Raw genomic sequence first — 20,446 nt, forward strand, 5'->3', positions numbered from 1 at the left:
GGCAGATTTGAGCAACATGGTTCTCATTGGTGGTAGTAAGTAACCCTTTCAGGCATTGGTTGGTTTGTGTAGTGACTCAGTAACCCTTCGGCCTAGTGACTGACTTTGCCTGTCCCCATGGTGGGTTACTATGATGTGGTCATCCTTTAGCTATTAACGTCCCAGAGAATTCTAGCAAGGCCAGGGAGGTCTACAGTCTTCCTCAGAATTCAGTGTGGGGTGGGGTAGGGGATTCTCTGGGAGCTGCTATCTTGTTATGGTTATTTCTCTGAGAACAGCTAATATTATTTTGGCAGTTGCAAGCTTAGTCATTTTGACCGCTAAAACTATGTTTTTACATTTGTTTAGTCAACCAGCTTCCTTATCTGACTCTGTACTTGGCCTGCTAGTTCAGTTTGGAAAGCCCTTTTCTAAGGGGGAAGGTACTGGGTGGTCTTGAATTCAATTTGGATATTACAGTTGCTATATAAGGATAACCTAGAGTGTGTGCTTTAAATTCTATCACTACCTGCTCTTGTTTGAAGCCCTGCACCCACATGGCTGCTCACCACTGTCTGTAACTCCAGTCCCAGGGAATCCAGTGGCCTCTTTTGGCCTTTGTAGTCCCTAGGCATGCATGTGGTACACAGAGGTACATGCAAACAAAACACCTATACACATGAAAATACATTTAAATATTTTTAAATGTTTTAAAATTTTCCTGTTCACTAGTCAAAGTCTTCTGAAATGACCTTTGAACTCAGGGCTGAAAAAATCTGCATTTTAGCCAACTCCTAAATGACTCTTACTCACATAAACATGAGCACCCCTGATCTATTTATGCATAGTAGAATCATTTTATTAGAATTTTACCAACATGTATTTTCTTTAAATTTACAGAACTTCCCATAAAAACCCATAGGGTTCATATAAATAGCTCAGATTGTTTTTTTTATATGCTGAGCATATATTTTATATTCCCTTAAATTTTATAATTCTGAAAACCTATACATTAAAAACTGTCAAACAAAACATATCAGGCTGATTTTTATAGTTTAATGTGATCAGTAGCAGCCATTTCTACCCAATAAAGCACAGATGCAGAGGCTGATGAGATGGCTCAGTGGTTAAGGACAGCTGCTGCTCTGCAGAGCCCTAGGATTTGGTACCCAGCACCCACAGAGCAGCTCACAACCCTTTGTATGTAACTCCACTTCCAAGGGCATCTATGTCCTTTCTGCCCTCGGTAGGTACTGCACACAGACACATATAAAATAAATATAAGTCCTTTTTTAAAAACCCACGAGGGGCTGGTGAGATGGCTCAGCGGTTAAGAGCACCGACTGCTCTTCCAAAGGTCCTGAGTTCAAATCCCAGCAACCACATGGTGGTTCACAACCATCCACAACAAAAATCTGATGCCCTCTTCTGGAGTGTCTGAAGACAGCTACAGTGTACACACATATAATAAGTTAATTAATTAATTAATTTAAAATTTTGTTTAAAAAAAAAAAACAAACCACGAATGCCTAACAATTCTTTGGGGACTTACTTAAAAACTAATAATATGAACACAAGACGAACAAGGAATACTTACAATACACTCATCACCACAATAAGGGCGGTGTCACAACTGTCCACGGCCTTTCTCTTTCCTGTAGGTGAGAGGTGAAAGCAAGGCCTGTGAACACTGTTTGAAGTTAATAATCATCTGACATTAACTCGAAAATGCCACTTGCAAAGATAAAATGGTTAGGGTGAAATTGTGATACCCTGGCTAACAGGTAAAACACGCCTACAATAAGAGAGCCCCGGACAATTCGAGATATGTAACAAATTAGTTTACTATGGAGTTAAAAAGTCAGTGGATGATATACAGCTAAGTAACTATCTCTGCTAAGAACAGTTGAGTTGAGCTAATACACAGCGTTTCTCTCCTTAAAAAACAAAACAAAACAAAAATCACCAATCACTGGGGCCTAATCTTTACGCTTCAAAGTATAAAAAAGCCATTGACCTTAATCAGTGGCTACGTGTGATTCTGCAAAGCTTAAAAAAAAAAATCTAGTGGAGGACTGGTACTATAGGGGGATTGGAGAGGTTGGCAACTTTAGACCTCTGAGACCTGGGATAGCAGTAAAGCAAGGACACTGCAAAACTGGTGGTCAAGCTCAATCTCATCAGTTTGCCTAGGCTAGCCCTCGACAGTACACTCCGAGTTAGACATCAGACATCTATAGATGTTAAGCAGGAAATAAACAGAAGCTTGGGGCTAGTGGCTCATGCTGGGGACAGAGCCCGGCACACTGTCTGAAGAGACTTGGTACAGGGCCATCAGACATAATATTTTATTAAATATCAAATCGTTTTTCTTTTTTGAGGTAGCATCTCACTATGTAATCCTGGCTGGCCTGGAACCCACTAGAGAGTCCAGGTTGGCCACAAACTCACTGAGATCTACCTGCCTCTACCTCTGAGCACTGGGACTAAAGGCATGTACTATATGAGTACAGTCAATCTAAAAATTTTAAATGCTGTACAGGCCAAATAAAATACTCTACGTACTATATGCCTGCCATGTACCAACTGTTCCTCCTTTAGGCTTCTATAGTAGTAGCTGCTGTTCAGAAATTCAGAGTATTAATATTATCAAAAAGAAGAGGAAGGCAGGCTCCCTTAAATGACATTTCTCATAGACAAAAGGCGCCTCACGCATCCTTAGGCTAAGTCGTTTGTCTGTTTAATAGCCGCAGCTACCTGTAACATCGACTTTGGCCTCGAAGCCCAAATCTGTGGAAGAGTGCTGAGAGGACAGCTTTGGAACGGGCTCTGCTGTCCGGTTCAAGGTCCGCCTTCTCCGGCGTAGGCTGCTATGTTTTCCAGCATCTTCAATGGATTGACTCAACACAGACTCTTCCATTAACAAATCGGATTCTAAGAAGAATTTTTAAAAAGATAAGGATAAGAAGGAAGCTTTCTCAACTGTAAGACCCAAGTGGTGTGTGTGTGTCTCTGTGTGTGTGTATGTGTCTGTGTGTGTGTGCATGTGTGTGCATGCATAGATGTGCTTGTTTGGGCCTTGATAATCCTCTCTAATCAGACCTCAGGTTTTACAGACTAGATTCAAACTTTATTCTTAATTAAAAGCTTTAGAGATGCTAATGACCCTACAGTGAGGCTTCATTATTCTAGGAAGAATGTGTATCAATAAATGATGGGGTCAGAGGTGGAAACTTGCTACATGCTCTATTAAATATTAACGGAATGGCTTCACTTATGGAAACAAGGGTTCACACACATCCACGAGCTCGCTAGAAGGATTTCCAAGGCAGGATCTCTCAGTGCTGCTCAACCCTAGAGGAGAGAGTAACATGTAGAAGTTCTAACGTTTGGAGAGAAAATTCTGGTAAAGGGAATCTTGAAACAAACTAAATATCTTATTTTTATGTCATTTATTTTAGTTCTTCCCTCTGCTCAGCCGTTACCATCAGAAGCTCGTTAGCCAGTGGACAAGCTCATGTTTAAGCTTCACTTTCTCTGTAGCTGATGAGAAGTTTAATAATGAGACAGCCAGAGGGAAAAGAGCCGGAGGACTGATAACCAGCAGAGACTGAAGCATACATGCAGCCTTCTGTCGCTGGAGATGACCGACCTCAGGCTCTTCCCTCACTGAAATTAATTATGTTCACATAGGTAGTGTTCCCTTCTGTATATATGAAGAAATGTCCCAGCACGACAGCTGCATTGCTTCCCATGGTCAGCTCCCAGTGCACCTCCAGTAAATCCTCATCTAAACACGGCACCAGTGCCAAGTGGGCCTAGGCACCATTGCCAAGTGGGCCTACAGAAGCCCAGGAAAGCTGCAGTCAAGGAGACAGGTGGAGCCCTGGGGTCCTGCAGGTGTGAGTGAGGACAGGAGGATCTATAACCTAATTTTGGAAGCTCTCACTGTGGTCAGCATCTTGGCTACTCACAGAGACAGAAGCTGTGAGCTTGGACAAGTCACTGAACCGCGCTCCTAATTTCCTTAACAGTAAAGTGGGGGAAAAGCAACCATACCTATACTTCACAGGGTTTCTGTGAACGGGGAAATGCTGGCACTGCGATGTAAGTAAACTTTTGTTGTGTGACAGATTATATATATACACATATATATATATATACATATATATTATATATATACACATATATATACATATACATATATATATGTCACACAACAACAATATATATGTATACATATGTGTATATATATGTATATATGTATATATATACATACATGTGTGTGTGTGTGTGTATAATAAGCATTACATCAGTGTTGTTAAAATCCCACTATTGGCAGAGCAAGTAAGGTAACGGAAGCCAGGTTGGTGTAAACCATTCCAGCATCAACATCTGGCCCCTCTACTCGTCCTAATGAAGAACAGCCCATTTGCTAATAAACGAGACCTTGGTAAATACAGATGCTTTACAGACCAAGCTTTTTGAAGTAGCTCTCCAGTGAACTCCAGGAATTCTTCTCAATTAAAGACTTGATAAGGCCCCATGGTTGTTTCCTGTACTTCACGTCTGTGGAGACTCTAATGGGATGAGAAGAAAATAATATTTCTTTAGAGACAGACTTTAGCCAGCAGAGGAGATCGGAGGAGTTCAGGGGACTGTGGTCACAGACTACTTTAGCTATTTCACTGCAATGAAACGTGAGGCTGCATTCTGTGGAGAGCCAAAAGAATTAAATGCCATTACTATTATCAAATAAAATTTGTTCTTCTTTTAAAAACATTGTGAGCTGCTAATAACCTCATCAAATTGGAATACTCTACCCTTGCCTAAACAGCAATGAAGGCTGCGGTAAATGCTAAGGAATTAAATAAATTTCTAAATGCCTCAGGGATCTCTAGTGATCACACACTAGTCAAAAGTAATTCTACTAATTAGAGCCAAGCAAAGCCTTCGATGGCCCTCGCTCTTCAAGGTGCCAGCCTTCTTCATTCCCACTGCAGCAGAGGACCTTATGGCTCGCCATGCATTCCCCTAATCTCCTGACCCCTGAGACCCTTACACTGGATCACAGGACGAGTTCTGGCCAACTCTACAGCTTTTTCTTCCTGTAGCAACTGAAGGACGTTTATTCTGGACTGTGAAGCCCCAGGATGCCAAAACCTTTATGAATTTCGGTCTTGAGTGCGGGTTCCCACCTCTCTCCCGACCACTGCTGGACATGTGATTTAGGCAAGAAGCAAAGCTTTGGGGTGCTTGGCTAAGACCTCAGGGCTGGCATTACACAGCATACCCCGGGTTACTCATGCACGCATGCGCCTGCGGGGACTCACCTCAGCCTGCATCTCTGTTTTGCAGATCTCACGATACAGTATCTATTCAAAGTGTAGAAGTAGTCGTGATAGGGCACATCGTGTGTCAGCACTTCGGAGTCTACCAGGTAAAACTGTGCTTCCCGGCTCTCTTTATACAGGGTCTGCCGAAGTAAGGTAAAAATGCTTACATGCATATTTTCAATGTGTTTGGGGTCCCCAGCAATTTAGAACATATACACTGAAGTTCCTTCTCACAGATATAAAACACATCAAAAAAATCAAACGATAAAGTCGGACAGAGTGAGAAACAAATTGCATAATCTTTCTGTGGTTCTTGGCTATAATGAGTTTTAAGTTAAAAAAGTAAGTTGACAATTCAAAAATAAATTGAATAATACATGGGCCCTAACTCTCACATTCATCAAAGTTAACAAAGCCAAACATTTTGTTGTTGTTGCTGCTGCTGTTGTTTTTTTAAAGCCAAAGTATGGAGCAACCAGACAAACATCACTCTCCCTAAATAGAACTGAGGGGATCTGTCAGCTAAGCCTTTCTCGGTTAAGCACACCTCTACCCATCACCGAAGGAGGAAGGACCGGCTTCTAAGTTTATAGAAGATTCTCCTATTCCACAATCCTGATCGCTTTTTGTATAAGGGAATCACATTTCCTTAACCCGGATGGGAAAACTGTAACAGCGCACCTCTTCAGTGTGCAGGGCTGTGTGCAGGGCTCTTCAGGAGTACTAGATACTCCTGCCCAGACTGGCCAAACACACTCAGCTCTAAGCCAATGCCGCTCTAGTCACTGAGAGGGGAGGGGTACTGGCTTGTGTTTATGACTTAAAAGCAATTTTCCCCGTATGTCACAGCAGCTGTCTGGTGCCTTGGGTTTCTCCCCTGATATGATCTTATAAGTTAGATTTTAGAAATATTTAAAATTTTCTATTATGCAAAACTGTAGACATGTGCAGAAGGGGACACAGTGACCCCTCACGAGCTCATCACCTACCTCCTGCCATGTTAACTATTATCTTGTCTTCCATGTGAGCCCCACCTCTGCCCTCTGCCAGCACCTCTCCACGGCTCCAGATTTGTTTTCAAAGACATCTGAGGCATCAATATAATTTTTGGACAACACTTCAGTTTATATTTTTATAGATTTGTTTGTATGTGGCTTTTAATGTCAGCACGCACTCAGGAGGCAGAGGTAGGCTGTGAGTTCAAGGCCAGCCTGGTCTACATAGAGAGTTCTAGGACAGCCAAGGCTACACAGAGAAACCCTGCCTCAAAAAAACAAAACAAAACAAAATAAATAAATAAATAAATAGCCTGTCTTTAAAGTGTAACTGCAGGCTGGAGAGCACAGCCCAGGGATGGAGGGCTTAGCTAGCATGCCTGAGCATTCTCCCTTGAGAACTCCTCTGGAACCTGGACAGATGAATCACACACATACCTGCTTTTCTGTGGCAGCAGTATACTTCCCAGTTAGCGGGTTGCTGAGGACTACGGTGTAGGTCATGGTTCGCAGCTGATTGCCTCCAGATTCAACTGTCCAGGGGGTAGATACCACATCTAACCAGAGCAAACAAAGGCTTTAAGTGGAATCAAAGGTGTAGTTTGAGAATTATCTAGCTACAAGCAGTCCTAACCCCCATTAATGAAAAAGGAAGATTACATATGAGTCATTGTTCTTATAGGTGATACACATCAGGGGCTTCTGAACGATCTTCATTTATAAACCCCTTTCACCAGAGAAGTTCTTCTGTGACTCTGGGCAACAGGTATATAAAATAGGTATACAAACCAGACAATTACTGATAATGAACCATACAGACATCATTGTAATGTAATTATTTAGTTTAGCTATAACTTTGCCATTTAAATTAGAGACAAGCAAATATGCATGTGATTGGATAAGTTCATTTACTTCTACACAGGGATGTACATTGTAGCTAAGGATTTGGTACACGGGATGCCAGAGTGCCTTCAATGTTTTTCAGAGTCTCATAAATTGATTTGATAACAGTGGGCACCGAGGGTGCCATTTGCCATACACGTGTGGTACAGAAGGAATGAAATACGTTGACAGGCATTTCAGAAATTGCTAAGGTTGTTTTTTCCTAATCCTATACCTCAAAATTCATTATATAATTTTTAAGATGAAAGTCATGTCAGCAACTCAAATAGCATTTTTCTTTTTCACATGCAACATTTAACACAGCACAATCCAGAGATATCCTAACTTGATGCTGAACTTTTAAGTATGATGGTAGGAAAATCATGAAAGTCTTTATTATCCATACTTAAATCATTACATTTTCCATGAAGGCAGAAAGCTGTTTGTATGAGCCAAGGTTCTGCAGACAGTGTGTATGCTGACAGTGTGCGTCATCACATCATCCACCGTTACACACATTTTATGCTCAGAACCCAGGCCTCAGCAAAGTCCTTAACAACAGAGCTGCCAGAAGCGCCTCAGAGCCATTAGACCGTGGACTTCGAACTACGTTTTAGTTGTCTGAGTTCAGACGCCTGTTACTATTGATGGATTTTGGGGACCTGCCTTCCACTTTCATTTACAGGACTTCACATGTGCAGTCAACAACACCCTGTTTAAGAAGCTGTCGCAGGGACTGGAGAGATGGCTCAGTAGTTAAGGGCATTTGTTCTTGAAGAAGTCCTGGGTTTGATTCCCAACAGCCACATGGTGTCTCACGAGCATCTATAATTCCAGTTCCAGAAAAATCTGATGCCCCTTTTGACCTCCATAAGTACAGGTATACACGTGTGCAAAACACTCAACACACATAAAATAAATCTAAAAAAATAAAAATAATTTCTTTCTTTAAAGCTGTAACATACACACATCTCTCATCTACTTATTTCTAAATTGTTAATATGTTTTTAGAAGACGAAATTAAAGGTTGATTGATCTAGAAACTTTTTAAAATCCAAAACCTGTGGAAATTATGGAAACAAGACCATGACTGTAATACCAGAGACAGTGAGGCTGCGGCAGGAAGATGGGGAGTTTGAGGCTAGCCTGAGCCATAGAAAAAGACTATGTCTCAAGGGAAAAGTACAAACACAGCAACACAAGCACGCCATCACTAAAGAGAAAATGTTGAAAGATATTTGTCATATTTAACAATGAGACTTTAACAACTGTGCTTGTGGGGAAACCATGTCACAGATGTCATCGGTTGTTAGGTGACAGAAGTTTAGATCTCGGTTGCAATTCTCTAGTTATTATGACTAAAACACACTTCTCATAGACACCGCCTTAAACTCAGCAGCATTTGTGAAAATCATTACATGCAAAGGCATCGTGAACTCTATTCAAAGATCTGACTCCACAGTGAATGGACACAGGGATGATCATTCCCTGGTTTAACTGCTACATCAGCCTTCTCATTGCAGGAGCCCGGCTTTAATCCCTCTCCTAGCATCAAAGGGTTAGCTTGAAAACAGGGCCATTTTTGCTCAGCTTCTTTTTTTACAAGTAGGCAGATAGGTTTAAGGCAGGGTCAGAAAGCCTTTGAGTCATCTGTCAGAGTTTCACAACTAAATGTAGTTGTGAAAGGACATCATCACACACCGTGGAGTCTACCGTTCAGAATGTGCTATAAATATAACATGTTTAGGCATTCATAAAAAAGGATATATTCCAAAGTACTTTTCAGGCTACTTGGTCCTATGTCAGCCTACTCCAGGAAAACACAAGTAGTCCACAGCCAATCAGAAACAGGATCAAAAGTTATCATTGCATCTGTTATTAAACGTCCATACTGTTAAATAAAGCAGAAATCAAGTTCTGTCTCCCCACACATGTTAAAGTGGGATTTTTACCACTTTACCAGCAAGGCCTACTGAATTATCATTTGTGATAACATCCTCTGGTTAACATAATATTGTAAGAATTAATACTCGATACTGAAGAAAAATTCTTTATCAGGTAAAACATCAAGAATGAAATTGTAAAAAAATAAAAACAGACAAAAAGATACATTCTCTTTTTTATGGTGCTAATGTTAAAAAAAATAAAAAGACAGGAATGGCAGAATACTTTAAGAATTCTTTGTTTTAGTAAACAATTTACATTGATGAGACATCACACCAATTAGGTGACTGTTATATAAAATCCGAAGGAACAGTGTTGAGGATTCTGTGAAAAGCCAGAGTCTCTGTGCATTGCTGATAGGATGATAAAATGGCACAGTCATAAAATACAGAACTGGATAAGCCCCCCACCCAAAAAAAAAATAAACAAAGTTACCCTATGATAAAACAATCTGCTTCTACACAACTAATACACACGGAGAGAAAATGAAAGTTGGGACTTAAGTAGACATCCACATATTAATGGCCTGGGTAGCTTTTTTTCACAGTAGCTATATGCTGTAAACAGGCCACATGTCATTTGTGGATGAATGAAGACGCAGAATATGATGTTACACATGCATATATTGAATATAATTCAGCCTTTAAAAGACATGGAATCCTGCTATGTGCCCTCTCATGGACGGATGCACATTAAGTAGAAAACTTCTTGGTGAAAAACAAATGTTATATACACTCATTTATATGGAGTAGCCCGAGTTGTTAAATTCACAGTGTAAAAGATGGAATGGTGGTCCCTCGGGAACTGCGGAGGGTCAGATGGTGATTTATCGTTTGTAGGTTCAGCATTTCTGTTTGGGTTGATGAAGAAGATCTGGAGATGCGTGCGGTGATAGCTACACAACATTCAGTGTATACAACATCTCTGAACTGTTTGCTGCCTCTACACCACATACATTTTATTACAATTTTAAAATCTGAGGAGAATCCCAAGGAAAGTAAATACAGATGTTATTATACTAAGTCATGAAGATTCTCTGAAGGTTTACATTTATCTAATCGGGGGAAAAATATTCTAAATTGAGGTTTTAATTAGAAGTAATGGCATGCAACTGTAAATAGAAATTAAAGAGACTGCCAACTTAAAAGTTCCTTATTGAAATAAATTAATCTATGGGGCTGGTGAGATGGCTCAGGAGATGGCTTCATCATTTTTGTTGCTGTGATAAGATACCGTGACCCAAAGCCCCCAGCCACGTGCCTCCTCCAGCAAGACTGAGCAGAGAGGGCCACTTACACTTCCTAAAAGTTTCACAAGCTCTGTTAATGGTGACACCAATTGGCGACCTAGGGTTCAAGTGCCTGCCGATGGGAAACATTTTTCACTCAAACCTTGATACTTGACCTCCACACATATGTGTCATACACACGCACACACACACAGTGGGAAACACAAAAAGAAGAAAGACAGTGTTGATTACTGGGTAGCAGGTTCTAAAAGTAACAGTATGGTTTCCAGTCAGGAACAGATGATCTTTTAGAGAAAAGTATCTTGACTCATTCTAGGTCTACCCTGTAATGTGCCCATAACTGTTCAGGCTTTGAATAAGCCAGAAGCCATTGCTTCCTAATGCTTTTTATGACACCAGAGAGTGGATATAACCAATCATGCTGAATCCAGATAGATACTGGATAACAGATGTAGTTGTGTTGCAAAAAGCAAACTTTACTTCCTATCAATTTGTAATAACCTGTGTGCTTTATAGCCCTAAAATGGGCATGACCTCATCAACAACCACTGGCTAGCCAATACAAAATGAATCATACCTTACTCTTCACAAGACCCCAGCTCCCCAGGTAGGAATGAATAGCAAAGTAGAAACCAGATTCAGAAGAGATGCAATATGTTAAATATGAGCTGCTGAGCAGAGAGCAACTTACATCTCCTAGATACTTCATATTTTTAATGGAAAATAGAAACATTATTCTTAAAGCCATGAAGCTCATGAAATAATCACAAAATCCCACATCAGCAGAAACCCTTTGCTACTCTACTATGAATAAGAACCATCCAGCTTTGGACCTGGAGTCCATATCCATATCTTATCAGTGGATATGTACTTGTGCTTTTGTGAAGGTCTCAGATAACCTAATGGTTAACAAAATCCTCAGGTTACAGAATTGACCATGTGAAATGGCTTACCTTGTACAAATGTCTCCTGCTATTGCATTCTAATTTTATATGGTTGACTCCCAACATTAACAAAGAACCTTCGATACATATTCATTTTAAAACTTACTATAAACTTATTTGAGATATTTAACAATGTAGAGCTTTTGAGCAGTGAAACTGGTCTGAACGTGTAGTCAGCTCCCTAGACAAAGCTGCAATTTTATTATATTATAGGTCCTTGGATCAAAAGGGCACAGGTCTGTTATTTTTCACAGGGGAAATACACATGGCACTAAGAATCACACTAATACATAAAACTTCTTATCAGCTAAGCAGCCTAGGCTTCGCCCATCTACCCCTCCACAATGGCAATGACCACATGGACTTCCATGCCTCTGCCAAGATGTGACACAGCATGCATGCTTTGTGTCTAGCTTCCTTTGCTTAACACTGTGTCTGTGCAGGTTACTCCGAGTCATAAGCAGCAGGAACTCACCGTCACTTGCTTTATATGGTACTCTTTAGTGAAAAGGCATAATTTGTAAGTCTATTACTGATGGGTGTTTGAGAGCATAAATGACACTGCCCTAGGCCCAGTGAACGGCTTTCCAAGTGAACATGCACCCATTTCTGATGACTGGGAACCTCAGAGTGTAAGCATCGAGTCCAAAAATTCACAGCTGCAATAAATCTACCCGGCCACTTGGCCAAGTGGTTACTTCAGTTTACAGTCCACCCGCACCCAGTTGTCACATAATGGAGTCCTTTCTAATAGGATTCAACTAGACTGAGTAGATACATTAATGAGTAACTGCGGTTTTTTTCAAGGGTACAAATCTTATACATTTTAAGTAGCACTTAAGTAATTAAACAATTATATTGATCACATGTGAATTTAACCAAACATTTAAAACTCAATGCCTTAAAAATCAAATTGTGTCTAACTTCTTCTCCCCAGACAATATCAGTTCCAACCCTCCAAGAAAAATCCTCCCAAACTTCTTGTTAGGTAAGAACAAAGGACCAACCTATTATATTTCTAGAATTCGCAAATCTCTGCATAAAGTGCGAGCTAGTGAACAGCAGTTCAAACATTCTCTCAGCGCTGATGTGAAAGACACGGTTGATATAAAGTCTTCCTTGAAGATCTTTCTCGGGAATATTTTCTAGAAAAACAAAACACAAACCAGAGGAGAAGAAATTAAGGAAAGAGAATTTCAACACTTCTGGGGAAGGATTTGTTTTGTTTGGGTCTTGATACAAAATTGTTTTTAAATATGAGTATCTTACATCAGAAATCTGAAAGTACAAATTGGAAACATCTATGTTAATCACAAACATAAGTACTTGACTAAACAAGATCGCAATTTTCAATTGTTAAAACCCACACTCATATAAACACTCATCTGGAATAATATCAAACTCCTTCTATAAGATACTACACAAATGGGTGTTTCATGTGATAAAAGAAATATCTACCACAGCCATTTCAAGTCATACCACTGAATACATTCAGGAAATATGACATCTCCAGTGGTTCTATTTGCTGTGTGCACTAACACATTTGGCCTGAATGAGCTAATTTGGTTTACTTCTGGCTGGCCCAGATAGGGATCACTCACTATACTCTGTGTATTCTCAATACCCTACGTTAAAGTGGAAATAACACTTCCTCCTGAAAAGTGTTCTTCAAAGCTGAGTATGGTCCAATAGAACAGCACTTGCTCCCCCTGGGAACCTGATAGCTAAGCATCTGCTGAAAATTACCACAACCAATGAACTAATGTGTGTTCACCTCTGATGTCCCTTGGAAACAGCCCAGCAGCCCATGTTCACATATATGTCAGACACTGTGCGAATCCCCTTCCAGCCCTGACACATTTCAGCCTTATACAGTCCTTTGGAAGAAGTGACATTATCATCTTCCTCTACAGAGGAGGAAGGTGTAGCATGGAGAGAACTGTCAAGATGTCAAGATCAGGAGTGACTGCTCTGGAATTTGAATCCACTCCAGCAAGTAAACAAACAAACAAACAAAAAAACACCCTTCGTTTTACATTGCCAGAGTTTAACTGAAAAGACTATTTAAAAAAAAAAAAAAAAGGAAAAAGAAAAAAGAAAAAAATGGAAAAAGGCAGAAGCAGAAGCATGGTATATAACAGAAATAGTAGAAACAACCCAACACAAAATTTAAATGACTTAATGACAAAGGACAGTGACTTGATATTATCTCAAGGCTTATTCTCCACCCATACACAATAAAAAACCATGACATGAGCTCCAAACCTCAGCAACCAAGCTCCAAGGAGATCTGGGTAGCGTCTCTGCGATATTGACCTTTGGAAACCAGTGTGCTTAAACGAAAGAGGGCTGTCTACAAACCGGAAGCGCAGAGCTCTTGTGTTCTGACCCACCACGATTACATTCCGTCTCATTATTGATTTGTGTGTAAAGAATTTACAAACGCCATGCAGGTACTGATTTACCCTCTTCTTCTAAGAAACACCATTTATAGGCAAAACGATTCACTGGGATTTCAAAGGGCTCCTCCAGTGTCAAAATCATCACTGAAATTAGGCAATTTGCTAAGGTTCTGTAAGAAAGCCTCCCTGCCAGGCTTGGGGAAAAGCTTTCTCTGACACAGAAGTATTAAACGTTCATGATAAAAAAAAAAAAAAAAAAACAACCCTCAAATATTCACAATGGAAGCAAATAAGTATAGATTCAGTAGAATTTCTGCAGGAAATTCTTTGTACTCTGGATCCAGCCCAGTCTCTCTAGTGTGCTCTAATCCCTGGTTCCTTCTCATCATTTATGCTTCTTCATTATGATCCTGAACCCTGGACTCCAGACAGCTGCTCCGGTCATTTTACCTAATGGCCTTCTGTCCGGGCTGGCCTGCGTTCTTCACAAATAACCTAGAATAGTGGCTGTGGGTAAGGGTGAGGTGCTCTTGGCTCTAGTGAGTGGCTCAGTGACAACACTGAGCTGGCAGGGCTCCCTAGAAGCCGGCTTTTACCTTCGTGGGGCTGGGGGGCACATATGTCCCAGAAAAGACTAGCTCACACTCTATAAACAGCAGTGCCTGAGAGCTTCTCTTTCTCCCACATGCCCACCAATACCTGTTGGGTGTTTGTTTGTTTGTTTGTTTGTTGTCTTGATGATAACTGTGCCAAATGGGATGACATGGAATCTCAGTGTAATTATTTTGGGTTGATTGGGTTGGGGGTGAGAGAGTTGTCTGTTTTTTTGAGACAGTTTCATATATCTGGCCTCAAACTTGCTACGTGGCAGAGGATCCAGTTTTCCCTGAGAGCTAAGAATGTTGAAGATTTTCATGTGTATTTTTTGGCCATTTGTACTTTTTTATTTTTGTAAAGTGGTTTTTGGCTCATTTGCCTACTTATAAACTGAATTACTTGGTCTTTGGCTGTTTAATTTTTAAATATTTTTCCGGACACTAATCCCCGTTTGACGTCACAGGCCTTCCTCTCGTCTTGTAGGAGGTCTTCTCACTCTATTGATTTTCTTTTGCTGTGCAAATTTCTAACAACTGGACGCAGAATGCAACGGGCCCCAAGCTCAGCTGATATCTTCTCCGCACCCAGACGCAGCCTCTCTTCTTTCAGGGAGCCCTGAGATTATAACTTTTCAAAAGTCAGTTTCTTATTCATATTGAAAATGGAAAAATTACATGTATGTACACTCATCAATATAATATTTTCATGTTTCTCCTAAGCCCCATTAGGTGATAGATTCTGAATTATGGCTGATAAAAGTACAATTTGCTATATCAGTATCAGGAATTAATAATATAGTCTGCATGGGAATTTGTTGAAGGAAATAAGTAAATGAAATAAATTATTCCTGCTTTGGATTTCTCGTTTATGAAATTCTTGACATTTCAATTCTCTGCAAACAACAATACCAATTACACTGCCGCAGCACAACCGGTTGGCAGGTGGTATTTTTTAAATGCAGAAAAGTCACTGCTCAACTCAGGAGCAGAGTACTGTTGTCAATATAGAAAAAAAAAATATACTTCTTTAAAAAAATGTCATCTTTGGGACTGGAGAGAGGGTGGCTCTGCCAGAAGACCCAAGTTTGGTCTCAGTACCTACACTGGACAGACAGCTCACAGCCCCCTATAACTCCAGCTCAGAGAGATTCAAAAACTAACCTACCTCTGTGGACACCAACAGTCACATGCACACACACACACACACACACACACATACACACACACACACATGCATGCACACACACTTGCACGCATGCACACATGTGCGCACATAATTTCAAACAAATTTTTGAAGTATCAGTTTGAAGGTGGCCAGTAGAATAATTTGGAATGAGGCAGATGAATATTGGGGAAACACGGTTTACATGAAACCTAAAACATATGCTGCCCCTTGTTTTGAGGATGCTTAAAAATGTCCTACATAGGTAAGGATTTGATTGGGGGAGGGGGTATGTTGATTCCCTCCATGAGGCAGTATCATGATACTTTGTTTTAACTGGTTCTGTGGAGGGTATATGGTTCTAGAGTGAAATACACACATACACACACACACACACACATCCAATGTTCCTTCCCAAAAATTGTAGCATAAATGCGATGGGGAAGGTAGCGTTTTTCTCATTTTTCTATGTGATCAAAGTGCTTCATTTTAGCCAGTGTGGTGATGCTTACAGAATCCTAACACCCAGGGTGGGACAGGAGAGTCATGGGAAGTTCAAGGTCTACCTGAGCTTTATGACCAGCTTTTCAGCTTTTCAGGACAGTCTGGGCTACACAGTCAGACCCTGTCTCAACAAACAAACAATGACAACTGACAACAGACCTAACCAGTGTTTGGCTTGAAGAGCTCTCCACCCAGCAGTTCCCGCTAAGCTTCCACGTGGATACCCAAATTTCCCAAGTTGGTCTACTTCGTCTGACTTTCCCCATTTTCTTGATAGTTTGTTTCCTGCCAATGTCTTCATCATTTTACAACCTCCAGAAAATTAAAAATTAAAAAAAGAAAAAAACACAGATTCATCACTATACTCCTTTGGAAGATCTGATGGGCCTGAGACTCGAAATTCACTTAGGGAAAACAGTGGAAATACCCAAGTTATCATCTGATGATCATCTGACAAGAAAAACCCAACACCTTAAGAATACTAAGGGGAAAATAATGTAGATGCTCACTGCTAAACCAGGCAGATTTTAAGGAGGCACCAATAAGGAACACAAAGTGACCGGGGCTCACGCACAGAAACTGCACACCACTTTCTGTTATCCCTAGATGTGTGTGCGGCCTTTGAGTTTTAACGTTACCCTGCTAGAAACTCAATGATGCAATGACTTTAAAAGGACGATTCTTTTAAGAGTAGGTTTGAACAAAGAGAAAATAACTCCTTGTTTTGGTGTCACTTGCATACTTGGCCACTGGGTGCCATGATAAATCTTCCTAGAGTCCTGGGTCTGGCCAGGCAGCACATGACTAATTCACACCCACGCACCCTAATGCATACCAGCAGGAGGCCTAGTCAGGCCTCACTATTCATCATACCAACAGCTAGTGCACTGACTTCAACGCGGGCCTTCATAGTTTCAGGAAAGACTTCTTATAAAACCTACTGCATAAAACCCATAGGTTATGAGAGAAAATTGAAAGTTGCCAGTAGGTTTCCCATAAATGTGAGGAATTTATTTTGCTTGTTTGTTTGTTTGTTTGTTTGTTTGGGGGAGGGTATTATAGTCTCAACTATTCTCTACTTCCCTCTTCCTCCCACCCTAACCTCCTGGGCACACACTAAGGAAAGAGCAAGAAGGTATCTATCCACAGCCAGCAAGAGTGTCCTCACCAGAAAGCAATTCGGCTGGGCCTGATCTGTGGCTTCTGCCCTACAGAACTGTAAGAGCCTACATCGCTCTTGTCTGAGCCGTGTGGTATCTGTCACAGCAGCTCATGATGCCTGATATAATGTGCAAGCATGGAAGGGGCATGCTGGGCAGGCTTGGCATATGTCGGTCCTGTTCGATGAAGCCCGGGTACCCTGAGCAGCAGCTGATCTCCCTCCTTCCTCTTCAGAGGGTGGCTGGCCTGATTGATGGGGTCATCCTCATCTTCAGCTCAGTCAGCAGCCCTGTCACCTCTGGCACACTTAAGCGGATTATCCTCTAACTTGGCCACCATTAGTGTTGAGGGTGCTATTCTGGTCTCTCTGACTTGCTCTTTGTTTCGTTTTTGTCCTTCCCTATTTTATTACAGTAGGGATATCAGGAAGGATACTATCTGTTGAGCTTTTGCAACAATATAAAGCATACAATAAAAATGGCAGCCAGAGCGCAGCACATTCAATACCTTTGATACGAAAAGAAGGACTTTCTTTTGGCAAAGGCTCTGATTATTCATCAACATTAGAGTCTGGCTAAATCTATTGGTCTTCTTAAACCAAATATTTGGTTTTATTTTATTTTTTTCAAGTTATTTGGCTTAATGGCAAGCACCTTTACCCACTGAGCCACCTAACTGTCCCCATAAGTTATTTTAAATACCATGCAGAATATATAAATGTCATATACAATATTATTAGCATTTTATTTGTAAAAGAATTCAAGTATAGGATGTTCCTTTAAAAGCAATTTGATTATAGCTGTGTAGCTTGGTGTTTCTGTGGGACTCTGAACAGAGAGGGAAGGCTGTTTCTGATGTTGTTGCCTGCCCTGGGAAACCTTGTCCTGTTGCCTCATTCAGCCTTGAGACAAGGTATGTGCCTAGTCTTACTGCAACTTGATATGCCATGTTTAATTGATAGCCCTGGGAGCCCTGCCCTTTTCTGAAGAGACATGAAGAGGTGGATGGTGAAGGGGGATGTGGAGCAGAGGGGCGGGGAGCAGAGAAGGAAGGAAAAACTGGTCAGGATTAATAAAAAATTTAAAGGGGTTTGAAAATAAACTTAAATTTAAAAGCTTCAATATACACTGACTCTAATAAAAGAGTTCAGAAGTGATATCAGACGTATGACCATGCTTCTGCCTTCAAAGTTATCTCTAAATATTTCTCAAAAATATTCTAAAAGATAACCAAAGTTAAAAGCATGTAATATCACCCATACAGAGTAGAATCGTAATCATTAAGTAACATCAATAAGGTAATCTTTTAAACAGGGTTGCTTTCTAGACATTTTTATTTCCTTTTATGTATCTCAGGTTTATAGAGTCTTGGTTGGTTGGTAGGTTGAGGCAGGAGATCTCTATGTACCTTGGCTAGTCTGGAACTCATTATGTTAACCAGGCTTACAGAGATCCACCTGCCTCTGCTTCCCAAATGCTGAGATTAAAGGTGTGCATTTCTGCACCTAGCAGATATCCCTTTGGAAAAAAGAAGAGAAAAAACAAGTTGGGAAATGCCGGCCCTGGTACTCATGCCTTTAATTCCAACACTGGCAGATGCAGGAAGATCTGAGTTCAACAAAACTGAAACGTGAGTTACAGGCCAGCCAACCAAGACTACACACACCTTTAATAGTCATAGTCATAGCCATAACCTTAGTAATAAACTTGGCAAGTAGTTTAAATGAAAAGAAGACTGGACGCAAAGATCTTGTCCTCCATCCAACCTCTGCACAGCTAACTCATGCGTGTGTTCAAACAAAACCCTCAATTTCCTGTTTTTCTCTAGGTAGAGGAGAGGTAGATCAAATACAGTCACAATGGGAATATCCTACCTCAACCTGCAGGAGAGGCACTCAGGCTTGCTAGTAAGAGATTTGCCTTTACACTAGTACTGCTCTGTGTCCACTGCATGAAAGCTGTGTGTGTGTGTGTGTGTGTGTGTGTGTGTGTCTGTGTGTATGTCTGTGTGTGTGTAAGAATGAGGTTTGAGCAGATTTATTTGTGTGTACACGTGTGCCTGTGTCTGTGAAGTCCAGACAACCTTAATTGTGGTTCCTCAGAGACAGGCACCTTTATTTCTGAGACCTGGTCTTGCCTCTCATTGGGACCTGGAACATATTGATCATGAGAGGCTGCCAGGCAAGTGAGACCACGGATCTGACTGTCTCCACCTTCCTGATGTTGGGCTTGCCGTGTGGGTTAAATTCAGATCCTTGTGTTTGCACTGAGCTAGTTCACCATGCCCTAACTCTAGTCCAGAAAGCTTGGCATTTTAAGTCACTCTAACAAACTCCAGGCTCTGAGAGAAATAAAGACGGGGAGACTAACTAGCTGCTCTCCCATTTTCTACACACATCCATTCCTTTTCTGGTTCTCTGTAGCATGAGGATGCCACAATCAAATTCTCACTCTGTGAACACGCACACACTCGCGCTCACTCTCTCTCTCACACACACACACACACCTAACACCCCTAACACAAAGGTAAACGTTAGAAGACATCCCTGGACTTGCATTAAGATTTTCATTCTTTACCTTCGTCCACAGAATCTGAAGTGCTGCTTTTATCCAGAGAAAGGTACTCATTCTTGTTCAAGTCCAGTGACTTGGAGGGTGCTCTGCTTAACCTCTTTTCTGAAGCTAGCGAAGGACTTTTCCTCACGTGTCTCTCGCTCTGGGAGTTCTCTTTGCCTAATCCCTAAAAGATAAACAATTCAGTTTAAAAGAAACAACAACAAAACATAAACAAAAACCTGACTTGAAGCGTAGATCTTACAGCAAGAACTTTAATATTAAATATGAAGAGTACAGGGTTCAAACGCTGCTCTCAGGATTGAATGCTACCCTTGATGTGTCAGGAGGCACCGAAGACCTTTCTTCACACAGTGAAGAAGAGCAAACATATGAAGAATGTCACATAGAAGGGATTCAAAGGAAGTCACCAGCGTGTGAGTGGCTGGAGCACAAAGGAAAGACAACAGAAGACCACAATACAAGGGAATAATCGGGACTTTCGGGACAGACTGGGAGAGAAGCCAAACCCAGGTTAGTTTCCTTAGCCGGTGCCCACCTCTCTCGAAAGAAGGCACTAAAGTAGAAATGGAAGGACCATAAAGATATAGGAGTCATTTAGGGGTGCAGTGGGGAGAGGAGATTAACTTCACAACAAGCCCAACTGGTCCTACCATTAAGAGACTAAGAAACAGAAAATTAAACTATAACAAAATACAGTATGTATACTTCTTGGGCAT

At 40.9% G+C, this 20,446-nt stretch overlaps 1 protein-coding gene across 6 annotated transcripts in view; it reads right to left on the minus strand.

Moving 5' to 3' along the window:
• The window catches only part of Gramd1c (GRAM domain containing 1C), a 77,597-nt gene that overhangs the window by 4,979 nt on the left and 52,172 nt on the right, over positions 1-20,446 (minus strand). For all 6 annotated transcript variants that reach the window (XM_021184889.2, XM_021184890.2, XM_021184891.2 and 3 more), the window contains 7 exons: positions 19,731-19,893; positions 12,337-12,474; positions 6,749-6,867; positions 5,313-5,455; positions 4,456-4,559; positions 2,737-2,913; positions 1,577-1,634 (listed from right to left, as the gene is read on the minus strand). In XM_021184889.2, coding sequence (XP_021040548.1) covers positions 1,577-1,634; positions 2,737-2,913; positions 4,456-4,559; positions 5,313-5,455; positions 6,749-6,867; positions 12,337-12,474; positions 19,731-19,893 — 902 coding nt within the window. The remainder of the gene's footprint in view (positions 1-1,576; positions 1,635-2,736; positions 2,914-4,455; positions 4,560-5,312; positions 5,456-6,748; positions 6,868-12,336; positions 12,475-19,730; positions 19,894-20,446) is intronic.

The sequence above is a fragment of the Mus caroli genome, chromosome 16 (assembly GCF_900094665.2).
Source record: "Mus caroli chromosome 16, CAROLI_EIJ_v1.1, whole genome shotgun sequence".
NCBI classification, from domain to species: Eukaryota; Metazoa; Chordata; class Mammalia; order Rodentia; family Muridae; genus Mus; species Mus caroli.